Source organism: Schistocerca piceifrons, chromosome X (genome assembly GCF_021461385.2).
Source record: "Schistocerca piceifrons isolate TAMUIC-IGC-003096 chromosome X, iqSchPice1.1, whole genome shotgun sequence".
Classification (NCBI taxonomy): domain Eukaryota; kingdom Metazoa; phylum Arthropoda; class Insecta; order Orthoptera; family Acrididae; genus Schistocerca; species Schistocerca piceifrons.
The window spans coordinates 532,912,899-532,926,704 of NC_060149.1; the positions used below are offsets into that span (position 1 = coordinate 532,912,899).

Consider the following 13,806-nt stretch of genomic DNA (forward strand, 5'->3'; position numbering starts at 1 on the left):
ACACCAATTAAGTGAGACAGCTTTGACATAAATGGTCATTTTTATCTACCTCATTTACATAAATAACATGACAGAATATAGTTCACAGAGTACCAATATCAAATGCCTATTAGGCGTACTACTAGCAAAAAGTTTTATGTTGGGAAATAGTTTCACATTTCATTCATATGCTCCTGTTTTTCAAACATGAGATTGAAAAGTAGTAGAACAAAATTTTTATATAAATTTGGAATTGTCACCTGTTTCCATTTAGTTCATGTGATGTCCCCATTTCTTCTCTTTCCTTGTTCTAACAAACAAACTTGTCATTACTAATTCTGTAACTACTGCTGCCATTGTCGAAACTTATTCTCCAGTTAATTTCACTAACTGTGCCAAAATCACCAGTTCAGTTATCCTGCATTTATTCTCTGGTCAGGCACCTTTACATGTTTGTACAACATGTTTCCTGCACTATTCCAAGAATACAACTTAAGCAGCTGCTAACCAGAGACTATACAACTGGCCTTTAGTATTGTGGCGATCTGGCAAAAATTTTCTGTCAAAGTTCCATTTTCTTGGGTTCACCGAGAAGATTAATATGTAATCTTTCTTACCTGTTATTCCTGTTAGTCATTTATTTCCACTCTGGTAGTCTGAATCTATGGATTTTGCTAATAATTATAACAATGTCTATCATTCGCACACCCAGTCAACCCCATAAACAAACAGCGATTGGCATTCACCCATTTGGCTTTATTTGGCTCAGCTTGTATAGCCCCATTCCCTTTTGTCTGCTCGAAAGTCTTTTTTTATTTCTATATGCAATGGGGATTTCCTGGTAGACACATCATATACAATATGCATACACTCAAGAATCGACCGATGATTCAATCAGAATTCAACTTCAATGTGTTCAAAAACCAAGAGGAATGCATTTCAAAGTCATATGGATAACTGCTAGAACAATGTGTGCTGGATGCCAGGCACTTTGTGAAACAAGGCTTTTCTTCTTCAAGAATGTGAATTTGGCACCCCCTGAAATTGCCGTGCAGAGCAGATATCCCAGTTTGCTGCCCCCCCCCCCCCCCCCACTATATCTGGGCCTCCCTCCACCACCAGCTTCTCTGAACTACACACATGAAGTTACCCTCACAACACATCCTCCACTCCCATAATCTTCCTCGCCTCAATCTCCAGTAACCCACAGCCCCTGCACCCTTCACCCAACAGAGTCCCCTTCCTCTGTCCTGTCACCCTCTCCAAATTCATATCCACACCTCACCTTCAGCATGTGGCACTCCCCACTGGTTCTGACAACTGTGCATCATACGCCTAGCTTGTGTATCTGCCACTCCTTCCTCCCGTATCCTAGCTGGCAAACCAGCTGCTACACTCTGAGCTGCTAGCCACCCACCCCAATCCTTCTGCCTGCCTCCCACCTCCCTGTCCCTCTACCTTCTCCACCCGACACTAGCCCCACCACAACCTAATCCACCTGCCAAAAATGCGGTGCTGGCCCTGTTTGTCTAGCCAGCAGCATGTAGGGGCATAGGTGTGTGTGTGTGTGTGGGGGGGGGGGGGGAGGAGGGAGGGAGGGAGAGAGGGAGGGAGGGAGGGAGAGAGAGAGAGAGAGAGAGAGAGAGAGAGAGTTTTACTCTAGCTTGAAAAAGAAAAGGACTACTCCAAAAGCTAGCAAGTTTTCTCTCTTTTTGTGTTGGACTATCAACAACTCAATGTTTATGCTGTCCAGTGAGTTGTCTCTTTTAATCCAAAAGTATTTACATTCTACCAGAACTTTCCTGCAACATTTCAAAGTGAAGTGGTCTACTGAAAGAGAGGTCTGTTTATGAGTTGTATTTCTTTTCTTAGAATGATTTATGACTACTTGAAAATCCAACAAAAGATTTCTGAACACAGGAAAGGGATGACAAGTGGTGAAAACAACATATGTGGGCACTTATTTTTGTAAAATTAATTTAATATATATATATATCTGAAATACAAGAATTATTTTCTTAAAATATCACCATATTATCACAGCCAATACTTGATGTAAAACTATGCAACAAGAGATACCATATCTCACTCAACTGATGGAAAACACACACACACACACACACACACACACACACACAGAGAGAGAGAGAGAGAGAGAGAGAGAGATAAAAATAATCTGAAAATGGTAAAAAGGTAAAGAATAAAACACAAAGATTAGCACTTAAAAAGCAGGTAGAAGCAAAGAAAGAATGAAAGAAATGGGAGCAATAGATAAAGAAGATAACAGTGCACAGCAAAAGTTTTAAAAATCAAGAGATCAAAAGCACTGAGAACGAGACAGGAGAGGAGAACAATAATTCCCAGAGACAAGTGTTTAGATTAGTACTGATGCAACATACAGCTATAAAGCTCATTATTTTCACTTTCATGTGTGAATTTGGTTTCTTATCACAAGGTAAATAAGTATCAGGCACTGATTTACAAAAAATGTGTCTGCTCTTAAGACTGCTTAAAATGAAAAAAATTTTTCTTGTAGTTGATGCACATAAGGCACTTGACCAAGGTCTCTTGCAGCTCTATACCTCCTAAATAAAACTGGACAGTCCAGAGATAAGCAAGATACAGGGCCGCGGTGTCCACAACAAGACTGACAAATCTGCAAAAAAGTAATGCTCATTAAGTAATCAATATAACATTGTTAATATTCTTTTTTGCATTTCTGCAGCAGTTAACTAAGGAAAAGTATTAAAAACTTGAATACACAGTGTTGATGTTGCACAATGCTATGTATTCAAGTTTTTAATATGTCTATGTTGCTCCAAGTGCCGACAGAGTATCCAATAAATATTATGGAAAAATAAATGCAAAAACTGTGTGTTCACCTATGGGTACAATGGACCCTCAACAAATTTTCAGAAACTGTTCATTATATATGATAATATATCAATGTTTTATTATAAAGTAGATCTCAGAAAAATTCTGAAAGAGGAATTTGCATGACTAGATCAATATGGTTTTCCTGATTGAATCATGGGTAACATTCTAAAAATGAAAAGCACGGAACTAACTATAAAAATCACTATTGAAACATTTGAATCAAAGTTTATTACAAATGAGTGAATAGCCAACAGTATGATATGCATGTGCCTGGATTCTGAACAGGTGTTGCCTGATGAGAAGCAGCAGCTACTCAGCCTTGACACAGAACCTGGAAATGTGGCTGGTCCTGAATGCCCCTAAAGCTAGCCTGATTCCCTCAGGGAAGAGATCATAACGGGTCCAGATCAATATACTGTGTAACCACTGTCAACCTGAGGCCACACCAAGGCTCCATAAAAGTGGAGCAGACAAGTCTTACCCTCTTTCTATGTTTTCTGTCTATCAAATTTTTAACATATTGAGAGCTTTGAGGAATCATGTTTTCAGATTCTGCAGATGCAGGACCCAGTTCAATTTATCACTAAAAATGGGGATCAGAAATCTCATTTACATTTTGAAATTTTAAATGATGAGCCTCATTCTAATATGTGGAAGATTAAAAGTATGATGTGAATTATCGGCAAGAACAAAAATAGATTTTCAGTCAAAAATTTATAACTGATTGTTTTCTGTCCTCTGTTCTACCTTCTTAGCTGTTAGATACTACTGTCATGTGATCACAGCGAGGCTGGCAGAAGAGTAAAAGACTGAATTATTTCCCATGAACAGGAAATAATGAATGAGATTTCTTACCATGTATACATATTTACAGCAGTTAAAAACAGGTCACATTTAAAATGCAACATTAAAGGACTGCTGTTTCTCATTTAAAACAATCTAACAGGATATTACCAACCTGATATCTAAAATAATATGACAAAAGGAAGGAGTGTAAAGCAACAGGAAGTTATCCTACCTACACACAGTATCACAGACCTTCTCAAGATTGCAGAAAACACAATTAGTTAATGATGCATAGGAAAGCCTGTGTTGTAGTGGACTCCAGGAGAGTCATGTTATCACCAGTGGCCTTATGTATGCTGACCACACACAGAAAAAGACTAAGGAGCTGCCTGAAGTCTAAGACCAAGACACGATAGTCACTGATCATCTGCTACAAGGTCTTTCTCCTGCTGCTGATGGTGGAGGAGTCAGGAAGTTATTTTTTTCATATAGTTAAAGAGGTCTAGGAGGGTTTAAGAATCATTTCCATTTAGGTGTCATATATAACAACAATAATATTGTGTGGTTCAATGGCCTGGTGCATGTCTTTCAATTGGACACTGCTTCAGTGACTTGCATGTCCTAGCCTACCTTAGTAATCCTATCAGATAAAGGGGGTCTACACTTTAGGGTGGAATCTGGACTTTGTGTCATTCACAGTGAATCCTCACATCACTGGGAGGTGAAGGCTATTTTAAAGGCAGACTGAAAAACCTTTCGTCGTTCCAATGGGTTTCAGTCCTGCTGCCTTTTGGTTTCCAGCAAGAAGCTTTACTACCAGACCATCAGGCCTATTATTATATGCCACACATGCAAACAATGTACCACTTCCCACAATGAGAAACAGCAATTACAGACCTCCCTATTGGCTTAAGTGAAGTTCCAATCATTTCACTCAGTAATCAATGGTTGGTGGTAGAATGCTGAATCCTGACTGATGATAGTGGCAAGTTGAGAAAAAGTGTTGTAGTATGACAAAATATGTGATATTATAACTTTCTGCGAGGAGTAAAATGTCTTAATATTTCGTCTGCAAGCAGTGGGAATAGTTAATGTGAATTATATAATGTAAGGTGTATGGTAATGACATCTCTACCAACAGGCATAAAGTAGAGGAATTCCTCATCTAAACAGGTTACAATATTTTAAAAGTACCATGTTTAATGCAATTCATTAGGAGGTGCTATAGGGAAAAAACGCTCTTTAATGAAAGATGTAACAACTTGTGACACAATATCTCCCACATTACAATACTGTAAATTTATGTTATCATGTATCACAAAAATTTTGAGACAATAGATCCTTCTCTCTCTTGTGTGTGTGTCTCCACAGGCACACACAATTTCCCCAGTTTTTGAAACTTTAATTGATGTTTTCATCATTGTTTACATTCCTTCATCCTTTTCTTTTACTCATTTTACTTCTGACCTCTCTCTACCATAGATAAATCTTCACCACTGACAACTATTCTCAGATTCAACAGTAATTTGCTATTCAGAGGCTCATCAGTAGCCCTGTTGCGTTTTTATTATTATCCATTACTTATTACAGTTGGCACCTGACTAAAATGTTTTTCCCATATACTTCTGGCTCAGAACCCTTCTGATATGAAATAATGTTGAACCTGAATCTTTTACTTTTGTGGACAACAGTCTACTACATGACATACAACATGAGCACGCCTCACAGATGAGCTGAGAGCTTCATACTTTTCCTGTTTATGTTGTTGGAGTACCACCAATGGGTAAGAATAAGACTGTCATACAGTTTTAATCTGCCAAGAAAGTTAATTTCAGTACATGAGTATCAGTACATTCTGCTGAATGTGAGACACTAGCAGCTGCAGAGATTAATCTACTCATTTGCTCCATATAATTGACAGTGCTTCCATCACTGATAGATATAAAGGCAGAGGCAAGGTCACCAGGATCAGCCTCATTGCAGTTCTGTTCTTTATGCTAATGACAAGTGGTGATGTCTGCAGGGTCATGGTGGGACTTGTTATTTGCATAGACCATGCCTGCTGCAATTGCGTACATGTCCTGGGATCGTATTTTACTTTTTCTACTGATCTACTTCTTCATTCTATCTCAACTGTTATTTGCTGTCTCCATACTTCATTTCTCAGTCCTGCACTCTACCTTGTTCCATCAAGCAGAAGTTGTTTTTCCTTAATTTTCTCTTTTGGATTACTTCAGTTGCATTCATTGTCTTCCTTCAGCTTTGGGCACTTAGTGTAGATACAGCAAGGCTGCACTGCAGAATGAACACTATATTCATTATTTTCAACCACTGATGACTTCTTACTGGAACTTGAACTTTCTTACACCTTTTTTAAAATGACAACTAAAAGTTTTTTATTTGAATTCAATTTAATAACAAAAGCAGTAAAAAAAAAAAGGAAAGTAAGGAAAACTAGGGTTTATTACGATATTGAGTGCCTGTGTTATTCTGATTACGATGCTAAGTTCCTTTGGACTTGCATGCACGGCTAAAGGAATAGGTACTGCAGTGACCACAGCTGTTATGAAACACATGAAATGAATTTGCAATTGTGAATAAGAACTACCATCAGCTGTAGAATGGAATGATGACAATGAAAATTTGTGCCGGCTGGGACTCGAATCCGGATTTCCCGCTTATCGTGAGCAGTCGTCTTACCATTTGACTATCTGTGCATGACTCACAGCCACACCTAAACTTCCATATGTCGTCAACCATGCGTCTACGACCTGAAGTTGTACATCCATTATGTATATTCCCGTAGAGTTGTACTTGAAAGTTGCTTGCCTGGTATTGACAGATAAATACGATATTGCAGTGCCTGTGTTATTCTGATGTCCAAAGGAACTTTGCATCATAATCAGAATAACACAGGCACTGCAATATTGTGGTTATATGCCGATACCGGGCAAGCGACTTTTAAGTATAACGTCTGACCTATACGGGAATATACATAATGGATGTACGAGTTCAAGTCGTAGACACACGGCATATGGAAGTTTGGGTCTGGCTGTGAGTTGTGCTCAGATAGCCAAATGGTAAACAATCAGATTGAGAAGGATGAAGAAGCAATTTGGACAAGCTGTTGCAAAGGAACTATCCTGGCATTTATTTTAAACAATTTAAGGTAACCATGGAAAACCTAAGTCAGGATACCATGACCCATCATTCTTCTAAATATGATTCCATTGATTTACTACTGTACCATTTCACTTGGTCACGACCTGAAAACATCAATTTTGTGAAGTGGGCAATTGGTGTTCGTAGTCATAAAGTAAAAATACTTTAAAAATCTGGAGACAATCTTTTTGTTAGTTTTCAAGATGAAGAAACTTTGTTTTCCTCTGCAAGCATGTCTACACACATACAGAACATTGTTTGTGTGGCTTCCCTGATATAAGCCAACTTTTTACTTCCTTGTCAGTTCACTGATATAAGTATCATTTGGAAATTTTTGAGAATGACTGTTGTGATATACTGTCACACTTTCAAGATAAATATTTATCTGTTGCTTCAAGTCTCAACAATAAGTGACTTTGTTGTAAGTACTGGAACTGCTTCCACTGTCATGCTCTGCAATTACAAAGTGGCTTTGAATGTGAATCAGTGCATTTTAGGATTCTTATGATTGTGTGTACATGGTATTTCACTGAATTCAGACACACAAGAATGTTTTTGAAGAAAAAGAGTTGCTCAGTACCAAACAGCCATTATTACTGCATTCATGTGATGTGAGTGAATGAATGAACAGGACATGCACTGGGCTGCCAGTACATTCACTGCACTCATTTGATTGGATTACTGGTGATCACTTCTAATTTTGTTGTGTCAGAAAGATTTTAAGTCAATAGAAGCCATACAATCTCCTCCAGTAACAGAAAGATTAGCATTTGGAGTTCTATCAACAAGTGTATGGTAGTTTGATTCTGTCATGTCACAACAGTCATCCAAAATTCTAAGTTAAGATGAATTGTAGGCACATGAATTCCATCCAGAGATGGAGTGACACTCATACATTAAAAATGCACTTTCTTTGCTGAAAGTGAACATATCGCCATAACATGGCAAATAAAATAAATCTTGAGTTGTTTCATGAAATCAGATACTGGTGTTTACCAAGTGAAATTGCCAAACTGCCGTATGTTTTGAGAAATTATTTTATTTAGACAACCAGTTTTAGCATCTTATTAATGCCATCTTCAGGCCCCTATTAAAACTGAGTATACATGTAGTGTACATCAAGGTATATGACAGTTGCACCGGCTTGTCCCATCACCTGGTATGCTACATTGACCCACTGTCGTTATGGGACAGCAGTCAGTCAAATATTTACCGAGGAATATCGCCAAACAGCTGTACATTTTGAGAAGTTATTTTAGTTAAACACCCAGTTTCCGCATATCATTAATGTCATCTTCAGGCCCCTGCATATTAAAAAGAGTATACTGTGCATGTAGTGTATATCAAGGTATGCCACAGTTGCACCAGTTCGTCCCACTGCCTGGTATGGTACATTCAGTGTCTGCTGATCCACTGTGGATATGGAACAGTGGCGAGTCAAATATTTACCAAGGGCAATTGTCAGACAGCCATATGTTTTGAGAAGTTATTTGACTTAGACAACCAGTTACGGAATCTCATTAATGACATCTTCTGGGCCCTGCATATTACAAAGAAATATGCATGTAGTGTGTATCAAGGTATACCACAGTTGGATGGGCTCATCTCATCACTTGGTACGGTACATTCAATCTCTGTTGATCCACTGTGGATATGGGACAGCAACTGGTCAATTTTTTCCTCGGCAAATATTTGACCAACCACTGTTCCATATCCACACTGGATCAACAGAGACTGAATGTACCATACCAGGTGATAAGATGAGACCGTGCAACTGTGGTATACCTTGATACACACTACATGCATACTTGTTTGTAATATGCAGGGCCCAGAAGATAGCATTAATGAGATTCCGTAACTGGTTGTCTAAATCAAATAACTTCTCAAAACATACAGCTGTTTAGCTATTTTGCTTGGTAAATATTTGACTGGTCGCTGTCTCGTATCCCAATGGATCAACAAACATACTGGTGTGTGTACACTTTAGGCCAAAATATGCTTTAAGGAATTTCTCTTTTCTCAAAAATGAAAGAAAGCATAGGCAGGATTTTTTTCAGTCATTAACAGCTGTTATGTCTGTGTTGCATTTTATAAGTGGTTTGTGATGACACACTGATGCAATGTAACATGAAGCTGAGCACTTCAGGAAGAAGAAAATAATTTTTCAGAAATGAAGGAATTTACTTTCTTAAAAAGTTCAGTATATGTTTAAAATGTAACGAGAAAACTTCTGAATTTTTTTAAAAATTAAAATAATATTAAGATAGATTTAGCAATTTTGAAAGTAGTCCCCTCGAAGGTGTGTGTATATCATGTCCAACATTCTTGTTATTCTCTGGAGCAGCACTGGAAGTTTTTACTGGAGATATTGGACAGATGATAAGTGGAATTTTAAGGGACCAAACTGTGAGGTCATTAGCTCCTCTATCCAAAGATTATCAGGCAAAAAAGATATTTCTTATGAAGAAAAGGCAGATAACCAATTCACTCTTCAGTGGTTTCTCAATGGTGGGCAGGGTGGTTGATGAAGTTGGCGACAATTCTATTATACAGAGAAACAAAGACACAGGGTGTTGCTATGGAATGGAGATGTGAGGTGGGGGCTCAGCACTTACACTTACACTTAAGGCACACCCTTTTGACCACCCCATACCTTTGGAGGGTGGGGCAAAAGATAAAATGTACTGCATCTTTCTCATAGTCATACTAAAAAGACAGGAAAGAAGGATTCAGACATTCTAGATTCCTGGGTAAATACGTACAATTTTTTTTCAAACAACTGAGTACCTGGACATACATAGTTGCATTTACTGTCTGTCTGGTATGTACAAATTTCTTGCACATAACATATTTACATTTGAAAAGAACAATAAGCATTCTTTTTGCTTTCAGTATGCTCATCTGTGCCTTTCTTGCTACCATAAAATTGGGGCATGCCACTTGAAACTCAGTCTTCTTGTATCCACAACATACTTGAATACACATGTTCCATTATAAAATAAGCCTCAATAAATTGGTTTCATTTGTCAAATAAAGTATATACTCAGAAACAATACAATTAACATCTGTTATAGGCAATTCAACACCATCACAATTTTTATAATGAGAAATTGATTTAAGTAAAGCAATTCCTTCCACAAGTCACACATTTTAGGCAAATATTGTTATTGAAAGTGACTGTGTATACTCTTATACACCCTTGAAGGCCTAACACTATCAGAAAATTTAGTAGGGGACAAAATTTTCTTTATGTAGGCTTGCACATTTTAAGCCTTTAAAAGTCAATTTTATTTTACACAAAACTTTATTGTGCAACATTGTTGAAGATCACATTGTATTTTGGTGTATGGTGTGCTCCTGAAAAGGCATGTTATACAGGGTGTTACAAAAAGGTACGGCCAAACTTTCAGGAAACATTCCTCACACACAAATAAAGAAAAGATGTTATGTGGACATGTGTCCGGAAACACTTAATTTCCATGTTAGAGCTCATTTTAGTTTCGTCAGTATGTACTGTACTTCCTCGATTCACCACCAGTTGGCCCAATTGAAGGAAGGTAATGTTGACTTCGGTGCTTGTGTTGACATGTGACTTATTGCTCTACAGTGCTAGCATCAAGCACATCAGTACGTAGCATCAACAGGTTAGTGTTCATCACGAACGTGGTTTTGCAGTCAGTGTAATTTTTTACAAATGTGGAGTTGGCAGATGCCCATTTGATGTATGGATTAGCACGGGGCAATTGCTGTGGCGCGGTACGTTTGTATTGAGACAGATATCCAGAACGAAGGTGACCCGACAGAAAGATGTTCAAAGCAATTGATCGGTGTCTTAGGGAGCACGGAACATTCCAGCCTATGACTCGTGACTGGGGAAGACCTAGAATGACGAGGACACCTGCAATGGACGAGGCAATTCTTCGTGCAGTTGACAATAACCCTAATGTCAGCATCAGAGAAGTTGTTGCTGTACAAGGTAACGTTGACCACGTCACTGTATGGAGAGTGCTATGGGAGAACCAGTTGTTTCCGTACCATGTACAGTGTGTGCAGGCACTATCAGCAGCTGATTGGCCTCCACGGGTACACTTCTGTGAATGGTTCATCCAACAATGTGTCAATCCTCATTTCAGTGCAAATGTTCTCTTTACGGATGAGGCTTCATTCCAACGTGATAAAATTGTAAATTTTCACAATCAACATGTGTGGTCTGACGAGAATCCTCACACAATTGTGTAATCACGTCATCAACACAGATTTTCTGTGAACGTTTGGGCAGGCATTGTTGGTGATGTCTTGATTGGGCCCCATGTTCTTCCACCTATGCTCAATGGAGCACGTTATCATGATTTCATACAGGATACTTTACCTGTACTGCTAGAACATGTGCCTTTACAAGTACGACACAACATGTGGTTCATGCGCAATGGAGCTCCTGCACATTTCAGTTGAAGTATTCGTACGCTTCTCAACAACAGATTTGGTGACCGATGGATTGGTAGAGGCGGACCAATTCCATGGCCTCCATGCTCTCCTGACCTCAACCCTCTTGACTTTTATTTATGGGGGCATTTGAAAGCTCTTGTGTACGCAACCCTGGTACCAAATGTAGAGACTCTTCGTGCTTGTATTGTGGACGGCTGTGATACAATACGCCATTCTCCAGGGCTGCATCAGCGCATCAGGGATTCCATGCGACGGAGGGTGGATGCATGTATCCTCGCTAACGGAGGACATTTTGAACATTTTCTGTAACAAAGTGTTTGAAGTCACGCTGGTACATTCTGTTGCTGTGTGTTTCCATTCCATGATTAATGTGATTTGAAGAGAAGTAATAAAATGAGCTCTAACATGGAAAGTAAGCGTTTCCGGACACATGTCCACATAACATATTTTCTTTCTTTGTGTGTGAGGAATGTTTCCTGAAAGTTTGGCCGTACCTTTTTGTAACACCCTGTATAACTATGTGATAGCTCAGAGATGTATGAATCAGAGCTGTACAACTGATAGCCCAAACCACCTGTGCAGGTGTAAACATTTATCCCCAATATGTGTATGTGTGTGTGTGTGTGTTTTTTAATTTTTCTCATTTAATAATCACTGAAAGCATTCTCAAACTAATATGGAATCAAAACTTGCAATAAGATGCAGCGAGAAATGTTAAGATTAAAATTTTAATTCTTTTACCTGATTAACTGCATAACTATTCCTTTCCCAGACTCTAATTTTATCAGCCAGAACTAGAGCAGATGTTTGAGGCTGTTTCTGGCACTTTGAGCAAAGTCCAGTTTGTGTGTCTTCATCACAAACAGCACAGTTGACAGTAGAAAAATATTGGGAAATGGTGCTCTTTTTGCTTATGTCAGACATTTTTGTTGGAAGGTAAACACTACATTTCCTCGGCATTGTACTATACCTGTTGATACACACAAAATCAAAATTAAAAAGGTAAATACTACTAACAGAAAATGAAAATTAAAGACTAGTTTTCCTTGGCATTGTTCTATACCTGTTGATGGACAGAAAATGAAAATTAATAACATTTAATAACAGTCAAATCTGAAAAACATTGCAGCCTTCATGTACAACATTTTATTAGGCATGCGGATCACGAAAATCTAGAAAACTTATGGGTTAGTTGTAAAAACTAGACAAGTCTGTAAAGTCTCACATTATTTCTGCACTGATGTTTATTTGAATTTTTCCATGTTTTCAGCTGGTTGATCATATCTGACTGGCACAATATTTCATTGACATAGCTGGTGGGGATAGAGGGCAGGTATAAAGGGAGGACAGCTCTTGTGACAGATCACTACATCAATAGCACCTGATCATGTCGCCAAGATGTGCTGGTGAAATATTGTGCCAGTCAGATGTGATCATCCTGATTAAAACCAAGGAATACTCAAATCTATGCAAGAATATTTACATCTAACAGTCTGATTTTGTAGCTTACTAATCAATGAGTCTGGCTGCTATATGTAGGAACCGGGTTCAATTTCCAGTACTGCCAGGAATTTTTCTTTGGGGTGGCGGAGGGGGATGGGAGCCACTGGAACGAGATGCACCAAACTTCATGAGGATGACTGTGGGGCTACTTGGGGGAGAAGTAGCAGTTTCCAGGTCAAGAAATTCAATAATGGCTGGGAAAGTGTGTACATGTTAGGAAGATAAAAAGGATTGATTTATTTCAGTTATAGAGCTCTTCCTCATGAATACAACTGGAAAATGGACAACAGTAATGCTGCCACTGACCCCATCAAAATAACAAAATATTATGAATGTAGATTAACGAAAAAAGTGTACGGCCAAGGAGTGCCTTGTGTTTAGATGTCAGAGGTTGAATAGTGTGTAAATGCAAGTTCACTGTAAAAAAAAAGGTATACACAGAAAGACAATGTCGATTTAGATCCAATGATGACATATGCCACCTGGGGGACAGTAGATACACTGATAATGCTTTCAATGTCATCTGCCAACAGATAGTGTAGTGGCACAGCTACCAGAGTGCCATCTACATCTCTACTTTAATAGGAAATGCTCACTGCAAATGCCTGAAGCAGGCAGGCAACCATGCCACAGAGATGCACTCATGCTTCCTACAACCAAATGAGCAAGTATCAAAGGGACAAATTGCAGCCTTCTGAGTGGCAGGATAGTCCTTTCAGAGAATTGCCACCTAAGTTGGATGTGCTGTGTCAGTTGTGCAATTATACTGGTACCAGCGGTCACGTGAACATTCTCACACCCATAGACGAGGTTCTGGATGTCTATGCAGCACAGACACCCACTAGGATTGTCATCCTGTAAGGGCAGCAGTGGTACAACTAACAGCTACCACAGGACAGATAAGAGGGCTTGTCAGCTTCTACATGTCAACATGAACTGTTGCAGACCGGTTATTAGCAGCGGGACTATGGGCATGCACACCTCTAGCCCATCTTCCATTTGCGCCACAGCATCAACGTGCACAGCACGACTAGAGCCATCAGAGGATCACTT

General features: G+C 38.9%; 1 protein-coding gene across 1 annotated transcript in view; it reads right to left on the reverse strand.

Moving 5' to 3' along the window:
* Positions 1–1,939: 1,939 nt before the first annotated feature.
* LOC124722902 (DNA polymerase zeta catalytic subunit) overlaps positions 1,940–13,806 on the reverse strand; it is a 218,040-nt gene continuing 206,173 nt past the window's right edge. The window contains exons 28-29 of the mRNA XM_047248042.1: positions 11,992–12,220; positions 1,940–2,635 (exon numbers count right to left, since the gene is read on the reverse strand). Of these exons, the coding sequence (XP_047103998.1) occupies positions 2,489–2,635; positions 11,992–12,220 (376 nt within the window). The 3' untranslated portion in view covers positions 1,940–2,488. The remainder of the gene's footprint in view (positions 2,636–11,991; positions 12,221–13,806) is intronic.